At 42.8% G+C, this 20,347-nt stretch overlaps 1 protein-coding gene across 2 annotated transcripts in view; it reads right to left on the bottom strand.

Annotated features, from left to right (window-relative positions):
* The window catches only part of DUS2 (dihydrouridine synthase 2), a 1,290,787-nt gene that overhangs the window by 1,135,990 nt on the left and 134,450 nt on the right, over positions 1-20,347 (bottom strand). For both annotated transcript variants that reach the window (XM_069639713.1, XM_069639706.1), the window contains 2 exons: positions 7,363-7,505; positions 4,356-4,401 (listed from right to left, as the gene is read on the bottom strand). In XM_069639713.1, the coding sequence (XP_069495814.1) occupies positions 4,356-4,401; positions 7,363-7,505 (189 nt within the window). The remainder of the gene's footprint in view (positions 1-4,355; positions 4,402-7,362; positions 7,506-20,347) is intronic.

The raw sequence follows: 20,347 nt of genomic DNA, 5'->3' as shown, positions 1-20,347 counted from the left end.
TTCCCCTGCTCACATGGGAAGAGACTTTAGACTGGGGATCATTGATGACTCTGCAGGATGCATCACAGTGTGGAGAAACCTGCATTTACTTAACTGTTATCTATACAACCTTGCACCTGGCTCAGTTTGTCTTTGTGTGCCCTATTCCACGAGGGGGACATATGTCTATCTTACTGGATGTTCCTAAGGATGAGCTGGGGCATATCATGTCTTGTTGCAAGGCTGGGGTGCTCTGAGTGTTTAACAGTTGACGAGATAACCTTTTTTAGACGGTAAAGATTCCTGATTTATGTGCGCATTCTTTCGCAAACCTGCTACAATGTATGTACAGAAAACAATGACCAATCCTAGGTCGCTTTCAGATCCAGGAGAGGAACAGAATCAGCATTCCTCACCATATGGGATGACATAAAAACGTATGCGGACAATACCGAATCGGCCTTTGTACTAGTGGACATATCAGCTGCCGTTGATGCAATCAGAGACACAATACTAATCAAGAGACTGGAGAAATCTGGCATACAATGCTCCACACTACAATGGCTGAAATCTTTCCTCACTGACCAAAGAGAAAGAACCCACATTCCCACCATTCACATCAAACACAAGAAATATCACATGCAGTGTACCACAAGAACGAAGCCTCTCCCCACTCCTCTCCAACATCTATATGACCCCCCTGGCCCCTAATGAAACTACTTCAAACTCATGGACTGCCCTCCTATAACTACTCAGACAACATGCAACTCATTTTCAAGATAAGTACAGCAAGGAAACCTGCTCAATAAATGCCTCACTGACAAACAACCGGATGGCAAACTACAACCTCAAACTAAACCCAACCAAAACAGAAATATCGCCCAACAAGAAAACAGACAAACAAAGGCATCCCGCACATGGCCACCAACCATGGAAATCCAACCGGAGATATCAACAGTGGTAAAATAATCTGGGTATCCTCATGGACAACAGCCTCACTTTGGAACCACATGGCAATGCAATAGCTGAAAAATGCTTTTATCTCCTTTGATTAATAAGTGGAATCATGCCTTACCTCAACTTTGCATACAGAACCCTTGCAATCATCTCCTTGGTATTGTCAAGGATAGAATACGCAAATACTCCATTACCTGGGAATGGCCGAAGCCCTCACCAAAAAAACTACAACGCAACCAAAACAACTGCAGCAAGACTACTCCTACGATTAAATAGAAGAGACCATATCACAACGCCCCTAAGAAGTGTATACTGGTGACCAGTAAAGAAACGCATCAACTTCAAAGCCCTCTGCATTGCCCATAAACCACTACACGGATAAGGAGCGAAATTCATCCCAACAAAAATCACTTGATAACAGCCGAGGAGAGACTGAAGATCCAGCACCAACCTCCAAATAGAAACAAGACACTACAAGAAAAAATAAATTCAGAGCAATTGCCTTTTCCTATCTGATAGCTAAACTATGGTACTGAATCTTTAAGGAAATCAGAACGAGGGAAGACCACGTTGCTTTCAGGAAAAGTCTAAAAACCTGGGTTTTCAACTTGTTTATATAAACACTGATCAACCACTTAACCAGTCCATGAACAGAGCACCAACCCATGCAATCCCTGCTTCTACAAACCATAAACCAGAATCAAGGACAACAAGGGACACATTTAGAATGGAAAACAATAACATAACAATAGCCAGATATCAGCCAAAACCCACTAACCACTTCTTCTCTCCCACACAACCCACACTCCTCACCTACAACACACACCCAGAGGGCTGGAGAATGAACCCACCAAAACACACAATTTGCACATCACTCTAACCAACCTACAAACCCAACCACCTCAGACAACAAACAAGTCAAACACTGGAAGCCCCCTTTCCAGGACAAAACATGCCCAGTGCACAAAACAAAAGCACATCTAGAAAGTTAAAAGACACTAGTTGCTCCTGGTTCTCCACAAATCAACAGATGAGCACAAAATCTATGCTATCCCTCATTAACCAACCCTACCTCACGTTTCCTTGCAGAGCCACGTGAGCGCCTGCAGACCCCGAAAATGGCAGCGGTGCATGGTTTAAATCAACTTAAGATAACATAACATGTATGCATCTAGACATTTTTTACAGACGCTGTTAATATGCAATAATAACATTGGTTAATGTACGCCCATGTGGTTATGATATATATGCTGCTGCACTCGGCTTAATAAATGAGAACTCCTTTTCAGACTTTTTGGTGCACCACAGTGAGATGTGGCTTCTTCCTTCCCTACTGGTGGCAGGTACCAAGATTGGATTAATCAGCAGGGAAGCTTTGCTCCTCGAACCCAATAGGGGTCATAAATAAAGGAAAAAATGATAGGTTTGCAATTGATGTGGAATTAGATCTGTGGAACGCTATGTAGTAGCTCCTTGTGCCTCAGTGGTATCTCCTAGTCACTGGTTAATGGTTAATGCTGAACACACAGGAGCTGTTTTTAGCTACTGCTTATCCAACCTTAATTTTAAACACTGTACTATTTGGTTTATCTTTGAATGATGCAAATATGTATTACAAGAGTTAGGCCAATGATCTAGTAAGCAGAGAACATTGTATGTATTCCTCCACTGCACCTCTTATTGCTGTGTTTATGAATTAAACAGCAATTTCTGTGGATTCAAGCCAGGAGGCCTTTTCATAGATAGACCCATCGTTATTTGCACATGGATTACAGAAAGCTTGGCAAGCATTTTAAACTTTTATTCAGAAAGTAAGGCTTGCATTTAACTGGCTTTTATCATTTCTCAAAATGTGTGAGCATTGCTACAATGAATCTTTACTTTTTTCTGCTCAGACTATCACTTTGGAAGGGTTTAAGGTTTATTACCATGTAAAGTGCAACTCTACATCACTGTACTTGCATCACTTTTATGTCTTAAGTTTGAATATTTATTGAAAACTGTGATCCTTATCTTAATGTAGATTTATATTTTGTAAATCAAAGCGTTAGGCTCAGTAGTGTTTTACATTTTATTTATTTTCAATGTATTAATATATCCTCCCAAGATGATATGTCTTCATTGTTCTGCTTCTATATATCTTTGCCAATTTATATATTGTACTTGGATACATCAATCATGTTAAGGACAAAAGACGGTACAAGCGTATGGATTGTGTGGGTGTTGGTACCATGCAAGAGACCTGAGAACTACAGGAAAGGCACTACGTAAAAGTTAGGTTGGAGTACAAGAGGTCCTTTTCAGGTTTGGTTACAACTCATCATGGCTAGCTAGCCTCTCTGGGTCACTTGCCAGAGAACTGAAAATCTGACCAAATTCTCTTAGGTGGAGAGTCAGAGCCTACCTCCTACCCCACTGCTGAACTTGGCGTTAAGTGATTCAATGTTCTTGAATTGGCACATCAGAGACCTTCTAGCAGGAATACCTGTTAGGGTATTCACCACACTAATATCTGTGGGAAAAAGGCACCATGATAAGATGTGGAGTGTGAAAGGGGCAAAGATGTACACTTTGACTTTTCATTATGCATTTCACAGTCGAGGATGGTTAGCAAGAGGGATGTATAAAGAAGAAAATAGATACATTGCTTACCGCAACCAGGCAAAAGGTGAAATCCCCTGCATGATTATGTACTTTGCGATCCATTGTTTCTATATAGGTTTAAATTTAAATAATTCAAAGAAACCTGCTACTAAAATCCCCAGAACAGCGGGACACTCAGCAAATGAACACTGTAGAAGTGAATCACAAAATTGAGGAAGGCTCTGAATAAGAACGTTCAAAGCCAATCATCTCTTTTCAAACTGCTTAAGACAAAGAGATAGTTCAAAAAGCAAGCAGCTGATTGTATGGACGTGTGTTGATACCCACCTCTCTAATAAGGCACCACTTTGGTCAAGAATAAAGAGCCTGGAACAGAATGGCCATTATACTGGCAAATGGGGTACAAGGCAAACACTAGAAGGTCAAGAGGAAGAGCTTCACAAATAGCAACCTAGCGTCTCGAAGGTGAGAGACAGGTGTTGTCTGCGCTGGCAGAAACTAAAACCAGGCAAAAAAAAAAGCCTGTGCAAATGAAAATCTGGCTACAGAGTACCTATTAGAACAGATTCTAGGCTACAGCTTGGTTATGAGCTACTCTGAAGAAGTCTTTTCGAAAATAATGCCATAGAGTGCAGACCTCCGTCACTTGCCAGAAAAAACCAAGAGTACCATTTTATTTCCTCAGAACCTCTATTTCCATCATAGCACACGGACGGTAAAGACATCAGATTATTGGCATTATTGTGTTAACTGTTCCCAGCGTGGACTCATTTAGAATGCCTTTAGGTATATGATAAAATTTAAAAAATACTTGCCATTTACAACTCTCCGGCACTGTAGCATCTTTATGTCAATCAGTTCCTGCAACCAAACAACACATTACTGAGAACAATATTAGCTAGCAAACACTGCAACATGAATGCAAAATCAACCAGTCACTTTGAATTAACATTAAGAAATATACCAGAGAATGTATTTTCATTTGTAGAGCAGCCCCCTATTCATCTTAAAAAATGTTGAATACTTCTTTATGGCTTATCCAGCCAAAATGTCAGAGGGTTGCTCAAATAGCATTTTTCTTAGTCCATCAGTCCAGGAAAAGTTTTAGAAATGTTTGTAACACTATCAAAATATTTGCATGACCTGTGAGGAGGGGCAGAGGTTGGTGGACAGGCTCCCAAAGGGATCTGTGCCTACTGCGTTCTTTTTAAAAGCATCCTCCCAGTCGCATTAAAAGGTTATGTGTTTTTTTCTATTTCTAACGGGGACCAAGTAAACCCTTTACAAAAGAAAACACAAAGCCTATAGAGGCATGTTTGTCCCCCAAAGGACTACAAATATGATTTTAAGAAGGTTGATACATATTTTAAGAACGTTGATACATATTTTAAGAATTTGCCTGGACCCGCAGAAAAAGACAAATACTACAATATGGGTCGATGACAATGCTTAGGACATTTTTATTAACCATTCCAATGCTAGGAAATGCTATTACCAGGTATATTTTTTGTTAAAACCTTCCAGCTTGGTCAAGTTAGAAATAGAATAGAGAAAAAATATATATAAATAAATAAATACTACCTCTAAAACAGTTTGGGTTATTTCAAAAAATAAATGACATACAAATATTTATACCACCTGCATTTTTGGCTTTGTCATTGCTGGTTTATCAAGCGGGGGCTTTAGATAGCTCCTTACATCACACTGCTCAATATGGGGGCATCCAACTAAAGTGTAACACAACTAGATGGACCCCCACAGACATTGCGGAGGATGATCTGACTTTCTCTGTTCCTCTAGGAGACATCTCCAGCCCGGTCGCAGCCACATCCACCTCTTAATAAGCAATCCAAGTAAAACCCACTAAGTGGAGTGAGGTTCGGAAGCTTATCATGCCCATCTCCTCTTGGCTAGTACACATATTGTAGGTAAGAAGCATTTTTCATTTGTCCAGGCTTTGACTGCTCACACTTACTGAGCTGCACTGCCCGAGCATTGTAAAGATGCAAGTACACTGGAACACAAAGATACTTGGCTGTACGAGACAATGGATATTCTTTACATGCTCTTTTCGTCAGAGTATTTTTATTTTAAACTTCATCATTTTTTGTATTTATCAAGAGTAAGGGTGCTTGGCCTAGAAACACTCAGAAAAATAAACATAGCAGTCAATGGAGAAATACTGAGTTAGGTTCCATAAACAAGCAAGAGAACCCGTTAACAACCGTCTGGTGGTTAATGAGAAATAGACTGATAGAAACCAGGGACAGGCACAGACAGAGGTATTAAATCCATACAAAATGCAGAGTAGACACAGTTTTTGCAATATGAGCTTTTTCCAAGACAATTTGTAAATGATGAAAATATAAAAACCCTTAAGAGAAAAATCACCTAATCACCTGACAAGGTTAAAAACCTAAATAACAAAACATTTAAAGTCTCGAGAAACGTCTACCATTAGAAAACATGTTTTGAGAGAGATAAAGTTAACAAATTTAATAAAAAGGATTAAGAATGCTTTACTCCAGAGTTTCAACAAACACCACCAGCTTCAAATAACCAAAAAGGAAAGAGGATGCTTAGTGTCTAAACTCACAGTAAACAATGTGTGTTCCACATTCTAATTATTTGATTAATCGGGATTGAAGGCATCACCAAGAAACAAAGAGGTGGTGACAGAAAACGGCACTGTATTAAAAATAAAAGCGTCTTTGATCAGCATGACCCTTAGAACCATGCTTGTTCTAAACACAGACCACAAAATAGGGGTTTTTATTGGACGATGAGGAACTATTACAACACATATTAGTTTTCATATTAAGTGATCCATCTGATCAGGTCACTTGATGATATTGTATGTTTCATAATATCTTTTGTATTATATTTAGTCTGAATCTTGACACTGTACTACAATTTTTAATCTTGCGGCACACATTTTTTCGATTTTTCATGATCATAGATTTATTGAATAGACCAATACTTGTAGTGTTTCAGGACCATGGAAGGTATTAGGTCTAAATCACCCCACAATTCATCATGATTATCTATTGATACCAGACTTCGGGTGCACTCGAAATATTGTTGCAGCATATTCTATTAAAAGCCTGAAATGATTAACCACATTCACAGAGTTCCGAGTATTAATTAGGATATACTAAATATCTCTAACCCTTCATGAAGAACAGGCCACTGGATTTCTCTAGATTTCGGTTCATTGACATTTCTCAAGACGTTACATTTATTGTTATGGAGCTTTTACATTTGTCGCCAGACAGAGTTGGTCCTTCTCCTCCTACGGTTTGCTTATATTTTGATCACTTGCAGATTGTCCTAAAAAGAGATATGTAGGCATGAAAAAGAAAATGTTGATGCATAGTTAACTATTATCAATTTAAAATAAAAATACTTTGATTATGAATGCACACATAGTTTTGTGCTCCAGCCCTCAATATGGCTTGCATACATGCACAAAGAAGTATCTCTCCATTCTCTAAGCTTCTGTGGTTAGCTCTACAATTGGTCATCCATTTATTGAGAAAACAGCTTGATCTCCACTGTGCACCATTGTCCCACTGCACACTTTGGGTTTGAAAATAATTCTCCTTAAAAATGCATAATATACTAAATCAAACCGGATGCGTTAAGCAATGCAGGAGTTACACAGAAAAGGCTTTAAAATAATGACTACAGTCAATAAAACAGACCTGTTAATTTGAATCCTTTCTTGGTACTATAGCAAAATGAAAATCTTCAGTAATAATTCATCTTCTGGTCCCACCCCATGCTTATAGAAATAGAATTTATAAGGCTGATTCCGCATACCTCGCAATACACAATATCGGCACCATAATCCAAAGCCAAAAGGCGCATTGGCAGCATCCCAACCCTGACCATGGGAGCAAGAATTATCTTGTTGCTGTAACAAAGTGCTTTGCTGCTCGTAATCATTTTCTTTCTTGTGCAGTCTAAAAGAAAAAAGGATAAAAAAGTCAAAACAAATAGAACAGAATATCTAGCACAGGAAATCAAACAACTGCTTTATTACATCAGCAAGGGAAAAGAGTGCAATTTGGATTCTGGATTTTAACTTGTCTGCAAGAGCAGCTAAGCATAAGCAGTCAAAGGAAGACTTGTATATGTAGTAACCAGGTTTGAGTGGTATAAAGTTTGTTTATAAACACTGCTGTCTAAACTAGACACTGTGTGCAAGAGAGAGATGCCAGCATTTAAAGTGTCTGCTGAGAGTCATGTTTAGTTTTGTCTCATTTAGATGGTGCTTTAGCACCACCTATAGGGGAGTCAAAATGAATGCTCTAGATGTGTATAGGGAAGGGTTGGCATATCCGAGATATACATGCTGAAGATTTGGCTGCCCTGACTTGTGTCTCGGCTCGCAGATATTTTAGGGTCAGGCATTTATTAATATTTATTTCGGCATAGGTTTTTCAGCATTATGCACTGGACATCCACTTCACCCATCTCAATCAACAAACATGATCTACCAACGCCAACCAGTCGACCATCACCAGACCAGGGCCAATTATTAGGTGTGCACAACATGCCCCAACCACGGAACTCAATTTCCCAGATTTGCAGGAAATATTAATGTGACAATGAATTCGTACTTGCCAACCGTTGGATTAGGGTGCTCCAATATGCACAGACCTTGTGCGAGTAAAATCATAATTCACATGAGTTTAATGAAATAAACAAAGACGAGGCAGTCAAGATAGCAGCAATTTAAATGACTGTTTACTTTGCACGAGCTGTCTCTCGCACTTGCTACGCACCCACATAATGACAAATCAGAAAGCCAGGCTACTAAAATATAGAGAGGTTATAGTTGCCCACTAATGCGCACAGGCGGTATTGGATCTTGACTAGGAAAAAACAAAAACATATGAGACATATGCAAACTGAAGCAGAAGAATTTAAAGTGATTTGCGCAAGGTTAAACCACTTTGACCAAGAAGGGAAGCCCAGATTAGATTATCTTCCATTTCCTCTTCTTGCATTTCTACTTTTGATTCCAAACATGACCACATCTAGAAAATAACGGACCTGCCCACCCCTCTGTCACAGCTCTCCAATCCCACTCAACTCGTCAGGCCATTTGGTAGTCCCCTTCTCAGTGAAGGCTTTCAAGTAGGACCTTGCCAAACTCCAACTCACATGGGTCGATCTACCTCAGTGGAACTAGAACAGTGACTTCTCCAAGAACTCTCAACCAACATCAACCACCATGTCCCAGTGAAAAAATGCAACCTAAAATCTGAACCTCCTGTACCCTGGAAAAAAGTGCCATCAGAAAAAGAGAAATACTGGTAGCACATCCAACCTAGCCCTGATCAAAAACGATGTGCAACTGATCACCATTGCCAGGGCCAACTGCTACCAAAACACCATAGGAAAGGCAAACAACAAAAGCTGAGCCCTCTTCAAAGCCATCAAGCATTGCATCAACCATTTGCCCACCCCACCCGTGCACTGCCTTAAACTCTTTCTTCATCAACAAAATCAGCATTATCCACCAGCGCATAGACACCAACACCACAACTGAGAGCAAACTACACATCCCATCTTGCAAAATCACCACTACCTGGAAACGCTTTCAAGAGACTTGCTATAGAAGAACTCACTGGAACATTTTACGCAGATGGCATCCTCCCTGTGTCAGTACACAAATCACATCCAACTGAAGCCCTCCTCCCTTACCTAAAAATCATCAACAGCTCCCTCACTCAAGCACCTTCGCCTCACCCCACAGAGCTCAGCAAGTACTACCTGATCACCCACCTTAGCTTTCTAGGCAGGATCCTTGCGAAAGCTGTGGCCATGCAACTCCAATTCAGTGATATCAACAACTTCTTTCAGTCCTACCAATCTGGCTACAGACCGATGCAGCACAGAAAGGGCTACAATCAATGTGATAGACAATGCTCTTAAAATCCTTGATGATGGCAATCCTTGCCTCCTGGTTCTCCATGACCTCTCAGCAGCATTCAACTCAGAAGACCACCAAACATTCACCAGCATCCTACAATTCTGTATGGGGATCAGCAAGATCGTCCTCAGATGGTTCAGATCCTACCTGTAACCAATTCATCCAACTAGAGAGTTCTCTGGATCACCAACTCTACCCATCACCTGCAAGGATCCATCCACTCCCCCATGATCTTCAACCTTCACATGGAACCGCTTGGAACCCTCTGGGCTCAACACGACAGGGTTCAAAATGGAGGGGATCTTGGAGCCATTTAGCTCCTACTTGTAGCCTAGAGGAGCCTCGTTAGCTTGGCACCACAGAGACCAGGAGCTACTTTTGGCTACCTAGGCCAACTGATGCTGAACAAGCATGCCTATGTAAATTTAACTCTGTCCAGTTGGGACAATTTTTAAATAAACATTAGGACACATCTATACAACATTTAAAGCATAAGGGAGGGTGTGAAACTGAGGGGAGCTGGGAGCCATTTAGCTCCTGGATAGGCCCTATAGGAGGCCGATTAGCTTAACACTAGCAGCTACCAGGAGCTAATTTTGGTTCCCCAAGTCAACCAATGCTGAACAAATTATCTGGGACATTTTGTAAATAAACATTTAAGCACACATCTTTACAATATTTAAAGCATAAGGGGGTCCTAAATAATGGACAAAATGATATATTTGCATCTTATGTGGAAGTTAGATTTGCTCCATGTACTAACTCCTCATTCCCCAGTGGTAGCTCCTAGTCACTGGTTAATGCTGGATACCCATGAGCTGCTTTTAGCTCCTGCTTATCCAATCTTAATTTCAATCCCTGGTGAGGGGGTATAAATAAAGGACTACATTATATTTTTATTGTATGGGGAAGTTAGATTTGCGGAACGCTATGTACTAGCACCTTGTCCTGCCATGGTAGCCTCTGGTCACTGCTGGCTACCCAGGGTGCTGCTTTTAGCTCCTGCTTATCCAATAGTAATTTCGATCCCTGATACCACATACACAATTACAGAAATTACATGCAGCTCTACCTCAAGATATCCTTCATCAACAGGCTCAAAACATGCGTCATATTGATCCAGTCCTGGATGTCCGGTGCTTACCTGAAGCTCAACCCCCTCCAAGACTGAATTCCTACTGCTGACCAGCTACACCAAACACCCTGCCATAAACCTCAAATCTACACCTACACACACACACACACATACACACATACACCCACACCCACCATCCCCCCCGCACCATTTCTTACTCTCCAAGAGTCCATTATCACTAGCCAATGGAGAGTGCAAATTTTGAGCCCCGCCTATAAACATTTCAGAGGAAAACTCACTGCAATACATGAACAGAAATGTACAGTAGGACAAAAAAGAAAACTGGGTCACCGTCCTTATTAGGTCACTGTAGCCTTGTTCACAGATAAAGGGAAAATACCTCTCCCTACACAGCTCTTAGAGGCATAGATCACTCAAATACAGATGCTACGATTTTATCAAAATGTTTTCCCTTGATGATATGGAGGGTTCTCCCATAGCAAATTCATTAGAATGAGACAGGATTTAATAAAAGGACATAATTCAACAGAGAATATTTGTTTATTGAACATGATCAGAGGGTAAGAACACGAGGACCACAACAGATGATCTTTGGTGCCGAAAAGGCCTTTGACGGGAAGCAATGAGGCTTTGACGAGACAAGAGTGTGGGAGCCCCTCTAATGAGGACAAACTTTTTTTTATATAATTTATATACAGGAGGAACAACGCTCTTTTGATCACAAAAGAATGTACAATAGATAAGAAATCAGATTTGACGGTAAGCTTATTACAATGCGGTGAGTTTGAGGGACATTCTGACCAAATCGCTGAGGGGAGTAAATGGAACAGTCAGCGGGGACATAAGCAGACATACATAGATTAAGGACAATGAACATTGGACATTTTAAGTGCAGGTCGGTGGTACGGCCAGCTGAGTTTGGATGTGACCATGATGGGTGAAGTGCTCTAATGGAGGCCGAGGAAGTGAAGTACAGAGGCAGCCAACAGGCAAGGGAAAAATGCTAGCTGGCAGGCAGATGAGACATAGGTTAAGAGGGTAACTCAGAGGCGAGGGGGTAGGCTTTTAGTTTGGTTTTGAACAAATCTGTGTTGACTGATTCTCGGATGTCCGGGGGAAGAGAATTCCATGCAAGTGGAGCAAAAAGAGAGAAAGAGCGGAAGTTAAAGAAAGCAGAGGGAGGGCGATGAGCCACAAAGGTAGTTGAGTAGGCAGAGCAGAGACTACGAGAAGGCTTTTAGAGGAGGATAGATACAGTGGTACCTTAACATGGAAAGATTTGTGAACCAGGAAAATAAATTTAAATATGGCCATGTTTTGCATTGTCAGCCATCCAGCCTAGTGACGGTACGAGGGAGTAGGTGTGAAGTGAGAGAGCTCAAAGAGAGTCCAGGTAGCAAAGTAAATGATCTTGTTGAGAGGACAGAAAGCATAGTTGGGGAAACCAAAGAGGATGCTGGCACAGCAGTCCAGTTTAGAGAAGACAAGAGTGGTTAAGAGATGCTTGGCTGTGTTGAAAGAAAAGAGGAGGTGCCCGATTTTCCTAATATTTAGGAGGTTGAGGCAAGCTGCTGTTCCAGTTTTAGAGATGAAGCAGAGAAGGTGTGAGAAGGGTTATAAATGACACTGAGGTTTCTAGATGAAGAACAGTAGTGGAGAGTGTAATGTGGGAACTGGATAGACATAGGAAGAGATATGAGAGAGCTTTTGGCAGGAAAGAACACCACCTCTGTTTTGGTCGAGTTTAACATCAGGGAGCGCAAAGCCATCCACTATTTACTGGCAGAGTGACAGTTGAAAATGTTGATAGAGAGATCAGAAGAGAGTTAAGGAAAAGAGAAGAAGATCTGGGTGTCGTCTGCAAAGAGTTGAAACAAGATCCCAAAAGAGGAGATTAGTGCCCCAAGAGCAGAGGTCTAGAGTGTAAAGAGGAGTGGACCCAAGACAGAGCCTTGTGGAACACAAACAGTTAGCAGAGTGAGGTGAGAGTTATTTTTGCTAACGGAGACAGACTTGGCGAAGTGCAAGGTACGATTCAATCCAACCAAGGGCTTGATCGCAAATCCCAAGGAGAAAGAGTATTAAGGAGATCAGAGTGATGTACAGTGTCAGAAGCAGCAGGAAGGGCAAGAAGAATTAGGATAGAGGATAAATTGGAGTGCTTAGCAGAGGTGATGAAGTAGGACACAATCATGAGAGCCGTTTCTGTGGCGTGACATGAGCGGAAACCTGCTTGTAGAGGGTCTCGAAGGGTTCCATGTAATAATGTCACCACAAAAATCTCGCCATGCAAAAATATCGCCGAAAAATGGCCGGTTTTTGTGGCGACATTATTGCATGGAACATGCGGGGGACACCCCCCACACTTTTTTTTTCAAAATGTTTTTTTTTGCCCCTGTCCCCATATATATGGTCACCCATATAATATCGCCGCGGCTTTTTCCCGGCAATATTATTTACGGCGACCATATATATGGGGATAATATTACCCGATACCTCTCGAAGGCTGTGGAAATCTACAAAATTGGTAAAACGTTTTAACACAACCCTTTGAGCACTTTAGAGTAGTGCAGAAGGAGAGACACAGGGCGTAAGTTAGGGGTTCAGGTCAGCCCCTTGCTTTTTTAGGAGAGGGATGAACGTGGCTGTTTTGAAGAGCAGGCAGAGTCGGAGGAAAGTTTGAATGAGTTCAGCCAGGTGAGAGGCCACTAAAGGGGCAATAGGCTTCACTAGCGGAGGAACCAGAGAGTCTGATGGGGCACAAGAGGGGTTTACCTTCATCAGTAGAGATAGCACTCCACTAATATTAGTATGACTAAAGTGGAAGATCGAGGCAGAGGATGATGGTAGAGTAGGCAGAGTGTAAATTGTAGTAGGAGGGAGTGCAAGGAAGGTCAGGACAGAGGCTCGAATTTTGAAAGGTTTGCAGCAGTGGCTGCAAGAGTGGAGTTGATAGTCACAGACTTAGAAGGAATGAGGAGTGAGTTTAGGGTGCCCTGTAACTGCAGAGGATGTTTGGAGTGACAGTTGAAGGTTGGGTAAAATTCCCTTTTTGCTCTATCAAGAGTGGGCTTGAGAGTGTTCAGGGGAGAGAGGTAGAGTTACAGATCTTCATGTGAGTGGGTACTGTGAGGGGTCAGAAATGCCAGGCGGACAACTTGGTAAAGGTTCTTCACAAGTAGCCATTTTATTAACTCATAAGGGTGTAACAAATACCTCTCTATCCCTAACATAAGGAGTATTTCCCTACCTACCTAAAAGAAACTAAAGGAAAACACTAATAAAAGGAATCTGTCCCTCCCACTTTTGCATAAATCAAACTCATAAAGGTAGGATATGGCAATTCAGATTTAACAGAAATGACAGTAATACTCAACATAAAAAACTAGTAACTGGATATCCTTGTAACATGGGTCGGATCCCCTTCCCAAGATTAAAAGCAGGATTTCCAAATATATAAGAAAGTGCTTTTTTGTAGCCAAGTTCTGATCATAAAGTTCACTTGGCTTTTAACAAAGTGTCATGCCTGCGCCATGGGAGCATACATTGGCGATCAATATGGACCTTATTCCCCATTTTCGAGTCTTTGATACTTTTCTATTTTTTCCAACAAACTTCACTTACCACAATGCACCTGGCTATAACCATCTATTCCTGGCTATTCCTATTGGTCATCGGAACTACAATCCCCAGAAGCCCTAGGGATCAACTCTGCTCCCACCAGCTCAGGATCAGAGAGGGAGGTGGCAGATTGTCTGCAGGTGTGCTTAGCCAGGTGCAACCAAATTAGCCAGCCTCTGGGCTGGGCAGTATAAGAGCTGCTGCCTGCAGGGGCTCAGTCTCTTGCATTAAGAGTCCTCCCAGCACCTTTTTGCTTCGAGCTACGTATCTTTGTATGCGGTCCCTCTGCATAGCAGCCGATCACTCTCCACTGCTACCTTCTGTCCTTGCCTTCCAGGATCCAGCCTTGCAGCCCATCACGCTCCGCTGCCACCTTCCGTCCTTGCCTTCCAGGATCCAGCCTTGCAGCCGATCACGCTCCGCTGCTACCTTCCGTCCTTGCCTTCCAGGATCCAGCCTTGCAGCCAATCACGCGCCGCTGCTACCTTCCGTCCTTGCCTTCCAGGATCCAGCCTTGCAGCCGATCACGCTCCGCTGCTACCTTCCGTCCTTGCCTTCCAGGATCCAGCCTTGCAGCCAATCACGCTCCGCTGCTACCTTCCGTCCGTGCCTTCCAGGATCCAGCCTTGCAGCCGATCAAGCTCCGCTGCTACCTACCGTCCTTGCCTTCCAGGATCCAGCCTTGCAGCCGATCACGCTCCGCTGCTACCTTCCGCCATTGCCTCTCAGGCTCCTGCCTTACAGCAGATCACGCTCTACTGCCTTGAACCTACAGTCTTCGTCCGCTGGGCTTCCAGTCTAGCAGCCTTCTACAATCCTCCTGCAGCCTTCTACAGTCAGCGGCCCTACTCCTCTGGGCTTACTCCTTGCTGCCCGGCCCTTCTGGGCTCCTTGCCGTACAGCCTGCTTCACTCCGCTGCCCTAAGCCCTTTCCCTTGGGGCTTCCTTCCTTACAGCCCTGCTCCTTTTGGGCTTGCCCATTGCGTCCCTGCGTTTCTGAGCTTTCTACCTTGTACCCTACCGTCCTCTGCTATCCACATCGGTTTACCTTCATTATTTACTTTGTTATTACAGTTCCCCTGTTTCCTGACTGCTGCTCCGTTGCTTTCTTCCTTGTTTTCAACCCTCAGTTCTTTCTCCCTATCCAATCCTGTTATACGGCTTTGCCTTCATTTCCTTCTGCTACTTTGCTATTCGACTTCCTTTTCCCTGGATTTATCTGTTAGTGTCTTCTCTTGTACTGTTTGTAGACCCCTTGTACAGAGCTTGTCTGTTGGTTTCCGTCAGGCAACCTCTGCCCCTTCCCTTGTCTAGTTTCTACGTTACAGACACCCATAGCTGTTGTTCCAAGCCATGAGCAAACAGCGTGGGCCTCTGTTATAGCAAACTGTGCAGAAGGTTAGAGTTTTCCAAAGGTTCGTGGAATACTCTTTTCCTATATCTGCATACACCCCAAGAGGGAATCCATTCTGTACCTTTTTTTCCTTACTACACTTGCCTACTCTTCGTTCTCCTTTCTTTCAGCTCTGTGTGTACTTATCTGTCCACTTTACTTTGGCACAACCACCCAAACCCTTCCTGGGTGTCCTGTGCCACTCTTAATAGAGTGCCATCCTTGACACAAATGTTCAACCAAACGAAAAAGTCTTCATCTCTCCAATTTTATTTAATAGTTCAACACAATTTCTTCTTGAGAAAACAAATACTTTCCCAATTCTTCTGCATCAACAAAAAAGATTTTGTCAGGAAGATTTCACCACAATTCATAAAACACATAAGTGACCTTGCCACTTCTTCTCCAAAACCTCAAACCACATTGTTGTACTTCGTGTCCACTAACCTACCAGGACTACCACTAATAATCCCTTTCCTGGTATACTCGCCTGCCAGGACAAAACTCCTAACACTACAAGTACTCTGCGGTGACGTTTGCTTCAAACATTTAGAAAAGTCTGACTTTCCACGAATTTCACAACTGCTTCTGGGAAGGCATGATACCCATTGGTGCGGTTTGGTCCACTGTTTTATTTGCCACATGCAATGCAGGTTATGTTCCTCGCCTCTTTGATACTTCCTACCAGGAGGGCTTCTCTCTTGCCACTCTTGACTTCCCACTTTCATATCAAATGACTGATGACAATGTCTCTTTATTACACTTGCCCATCTTTGGCTTAGGCAATCACTGAGATTAATGGTTACAATTTTTCTGCAATAATGTTCTCTTGTTATTTTGTAACGCTGGATATATGCTTTCTGAGGTATTGTCCCCTCTTTACTTTTGCAGTGGTGGTTATAGTTTTCCTTCAAAATTGTTCCCTTTTTCCTTGGCCAATGTAGGTTCTTAGCTTGCGTCAATATTGTCCCTGTTTTTTTGTTTTGGCAATACTCTTGACTCTTGGCTTTGACAATAACCTTTCTTTTATTGTCCTCTTTAAAAGTTCTTATTACGCCAATATGACTTTCTTACATTCGTTCAGTAGTCAAAATAATTATCAGCAGCCAGCGTTCGACTACGGAGTGTTCCGGGATTACCAAACAAAGGTAAACACACTGGTTTCTTTATAGGTGTCCTCTCAATCCACTGCCACTGCCAGTTCTGCTTCTTCTGATGCTTCCTCCACGGCAGACTGCTTCGGTCATTTTCCCTTGCCGGCATTGAATTATTGGAACCCTGAGGTCCCGCGGGCAGATCCCACGGAGCGGCCACCGTGCATCTAGAGAACGGAGCGCAGGCTGACCTCCGACAAACAGGACGAAAGGAGGGAGGCTCCGCACTCCAGGCACCACGAAGCCGAGACCCTGAACGGAGCCGTGCGAAGGCTCTGCTGGCCTGCCCAACACCGTTCGCCAGCCATCAGTATCCGAAAGGAGACCGCCCCGGGGACTTTAAAATCCTTGATGATGGCAATCCTTGCCTCCTGGTTCTCCATGACCTCTCAGCAGCATTCAACTCAGAAGACCACCAAACATTCACCAGCATCCTACAATTCTGTATGGGGATCAGCAAGATCGTCCTCAGATGGTTCAGATCCTACCTGTAACCAATTCATCCAACTAGAGAGTTCTCTGGATCACCAACTCTACCCATCACCTGCAAGGATCCATCCACTCCCCCATGATCTTCAACCTTCACATGGAACCGCTTGGAACCCTCTGGGCTCAACACGACAGGGTTCAAAATGGAGGGGATCTTGGAGCTATTTAGCTCCTACTTGTAGCCTAGAGGAGCCTCGTTAGCTTGGCACCACAGAGACCAGGAGCTACTTTTGGCTACCTAGGCCAACTGATGCTGAACAAGCATGCCTATGTAAATTTAACTCTGTCCAGTTGGGACAATTTTTAAATAAACATTAGGACACATCTATACAACATTTAAAGCATAAGGGAGGGTGTGAAACTGAGGGGAGCTGGGAGCCATTTAGCTCCTGGATAGGCCCTATAGGAGGCCGATTAGCTTAACACTAGCAGCTACCAGGAGCTAATTTTGGTTCCCCAAGTCAACCAATGCTGAACAAATTATCTGGGACATTTTGTAAATAAACATTTAAGCACACATCTTTACAATATTTAAAGCATAAGGGGGTCCTAAATAATGGACAAAATGATATATTTGCATCTTATGTGGAAGTTAGATTTGCTCCATGTACTAACTCCTCATTCCCCAGTGGTAGCTCCTAGTCACTGGTTAATGCTGGATACCCATGAGCTGCTTTTAGCTCCTGCTTATCCAATCTTAATTTCAATCCCTGGTGAGGGGGTATAAATAAAGGACTACATTATATTTTTATTGTATGGGGAAGTTAGATTTGCGGAACGCTATGTACTAGCACCTTGTCCTGCCATGGTAGCCTCTGGTCACTGCTGGCTACCCAGGGTGCTGCTTTTAGCTCCTGCTTATCCAATAGTAATTTCGATCCCTGATACCACATACACAATTACAGAAATTACATGCAGCTCTACCTCAAGATATCCTTCATCAACAGGCTCAAAACATGCGTCATATTGATCCAGTCCTGGATGTCCGGTGCTTACCTGAAGCTCAACCCCCTCCAAGACTGAATTCCTACTGCTGACCAGCTACACCAAACACCCTGCCATAAACCTCAAATCTACACCTACACACACACACACACATACACACATACACCCACACCCACCATCCCCCCCGCACCATTTCTTACTCTCCAAGAGTCCATTATCACTAGCCAATGGAGAGTGCAAATTTTGAGCCCCGCCTATAAACATTTCAGAGGAAAACTCACTGCAATACATGAACAGAAATGTACAGTAGGACAAAAAAGAAAACTGGGTCACCGTCCTTATTAGGTCACTGTAGCCTTGTTCACAGATAAAGGGAAAATACCTCTCCCTACACAGCTCTTAGAGGCATAGATCACTCAAATACAGATGCTACGATTTTATCAAAATGTTTTCCCTTGATGATATGGAGGGTTCTCCCATAGCAAATTCATTAGAATGAGACAGGATTTAATAAAAGGACATAATTCAACAGAGAATATTTGTTTATTGAACATGATCAGAGGGTAAGAACACGAGGACCACAACAGATGATCTTTGGTGCCGAAAAGGCCTTTGACGGGAAGCAATGAGGCTTTGACGAGACAAGAGTGTGGGAGCCCCTCTAATGAGGACAAACTTTTTTTTATATAATTTATATACAGGAGGAACAACGCTCTTTTGATCACAAAAGAATGTACAATAGATAAGAAATCAGATTTGACGGTAAGCTTATTACAATGCGGTGAGTTTGAGGGACATTCTGACCAAATCGCTGAGGGGAGTAAATGGAACAGTCAGCGGGGACATAAGCAGACATACATAGATTAAGGACAATGAACATTGGACATTTTAAGTGCAGGTCGGTGGTACGGCCAGCTGAGTTTGGATGTGACCATGATGGGTGAAGTGCTCTAATGGAGGCCGAGGAAGTGAAGTACAGAGGCAGCCAACAGGCAAGGGAAAAATGCTAGCTGGCAGGCAGATGAGACATAGGTTAAGAGGGTAACTCAGAGGCGAGGGGGTAGGCTTTTAGTTTGGTTTTGAACAAATCTGTGTTGACTGATTCTCGGATGTCCGGGGGAAGAGAATTCCATGCAAGTGGAGCAAAAAGAGAGAAAGAGCGGAAGTTAAAGAAAGCAGAGGGAGGGCGATGAGCCACAAAGGTAGTTGAGTAGGCAGAGCAGAGACTACGAGAAGGCTTTTAGAGGAGGATAGATACAGTGGTACCTTAACATGGAAAGATTTGTGAACCAGGAAAATAAATTTAAATATGGCCATGTTTTGCATTGTCAGCCATCCAGCCTAGTGACGGTACGAGGGAGTAGGTGTGAAGTGAGAGAGCTCAAAGAGAGTCCAGGTAGCAAAGTAAATGATCTTGTTGAGAGGACAGAAAGCATAGTTGGGGAAACCAAAGAGGATGCTGGCACAGCAGTCCAGTTTAGAGAAGACAAGAGTGGTTTAAGAGATGCTTGGCTGTGTTGAAAGAAAAGAGGAGGTGCCCGATTTTCCTAATATTTAGGAGGTTGAGGCAAGCTGCTGTTCCAGTTTTAGAGATGAAGCAGAGAAGGTGTGAGAAGGGTTATAAATGACACTGAGGTTTCTAGATGAAGAACAGTAGTGGAGAGTGTAATGTGGGAACTGGATAGACATAGGAAGAGATATGAGAGAGCTTTTGGCAGGAAAGAACACCACCTCTGTTTTGGTCGAGTTTAACATCAGGGAGCGCAAAGCCATCCACTATTTACTGGCAGAGTGACAGTTGAAAATGTTGATAGAGAGATCAGAAGAGAGTTAAGGAAAAGAGAAGAAGATCTGGGTGTCGTCTGCAAAGAGTTGAAACAAGATCCCAAAAGAGGAGATTAGTGCCCCAAGAGCAGAGGTCTAGAGTGTAAAGAGGAGTGGACCCAAGACAGAGCCTTGTGGAACACAAACAGTTAGCAGAGTGAGGTGAGAGTTATTTTTGCTAACGGAGACAGACTTGGCGAAGTGCAAGGTACGATTCAATCCAACCAAGGGCTTGATCGCAAATCCCAAGGAGAAAGAGTATTAAGGAGATCAGAGTGATGTACAGTGTCAGAAGCAGCAGGAAGGGCAAGAAGAATTAGGATAGAGGATAAATTGGAGTG

The sequence above is a fragment of the Ambystoma mexicanum genome, chromosome 1q (assembly GCF_040938575.1).
Source record: "Ambystoma mexicanum isolate Mex_15411 chromosome 1q, UKY_AmexF1_1, whole genome shotgun sequence".
Lineage (NCBI taxonomy): Eukaryota > Metazoa > Chordata > Amphibia > Caudata > Ambystomatidae > Ambystoma > Ambystoma mexicanum.
Note: the sequence above shows the minus strand (reverse complement) of the source record. Positions and strands in the feature narration are given on the sequence as shown.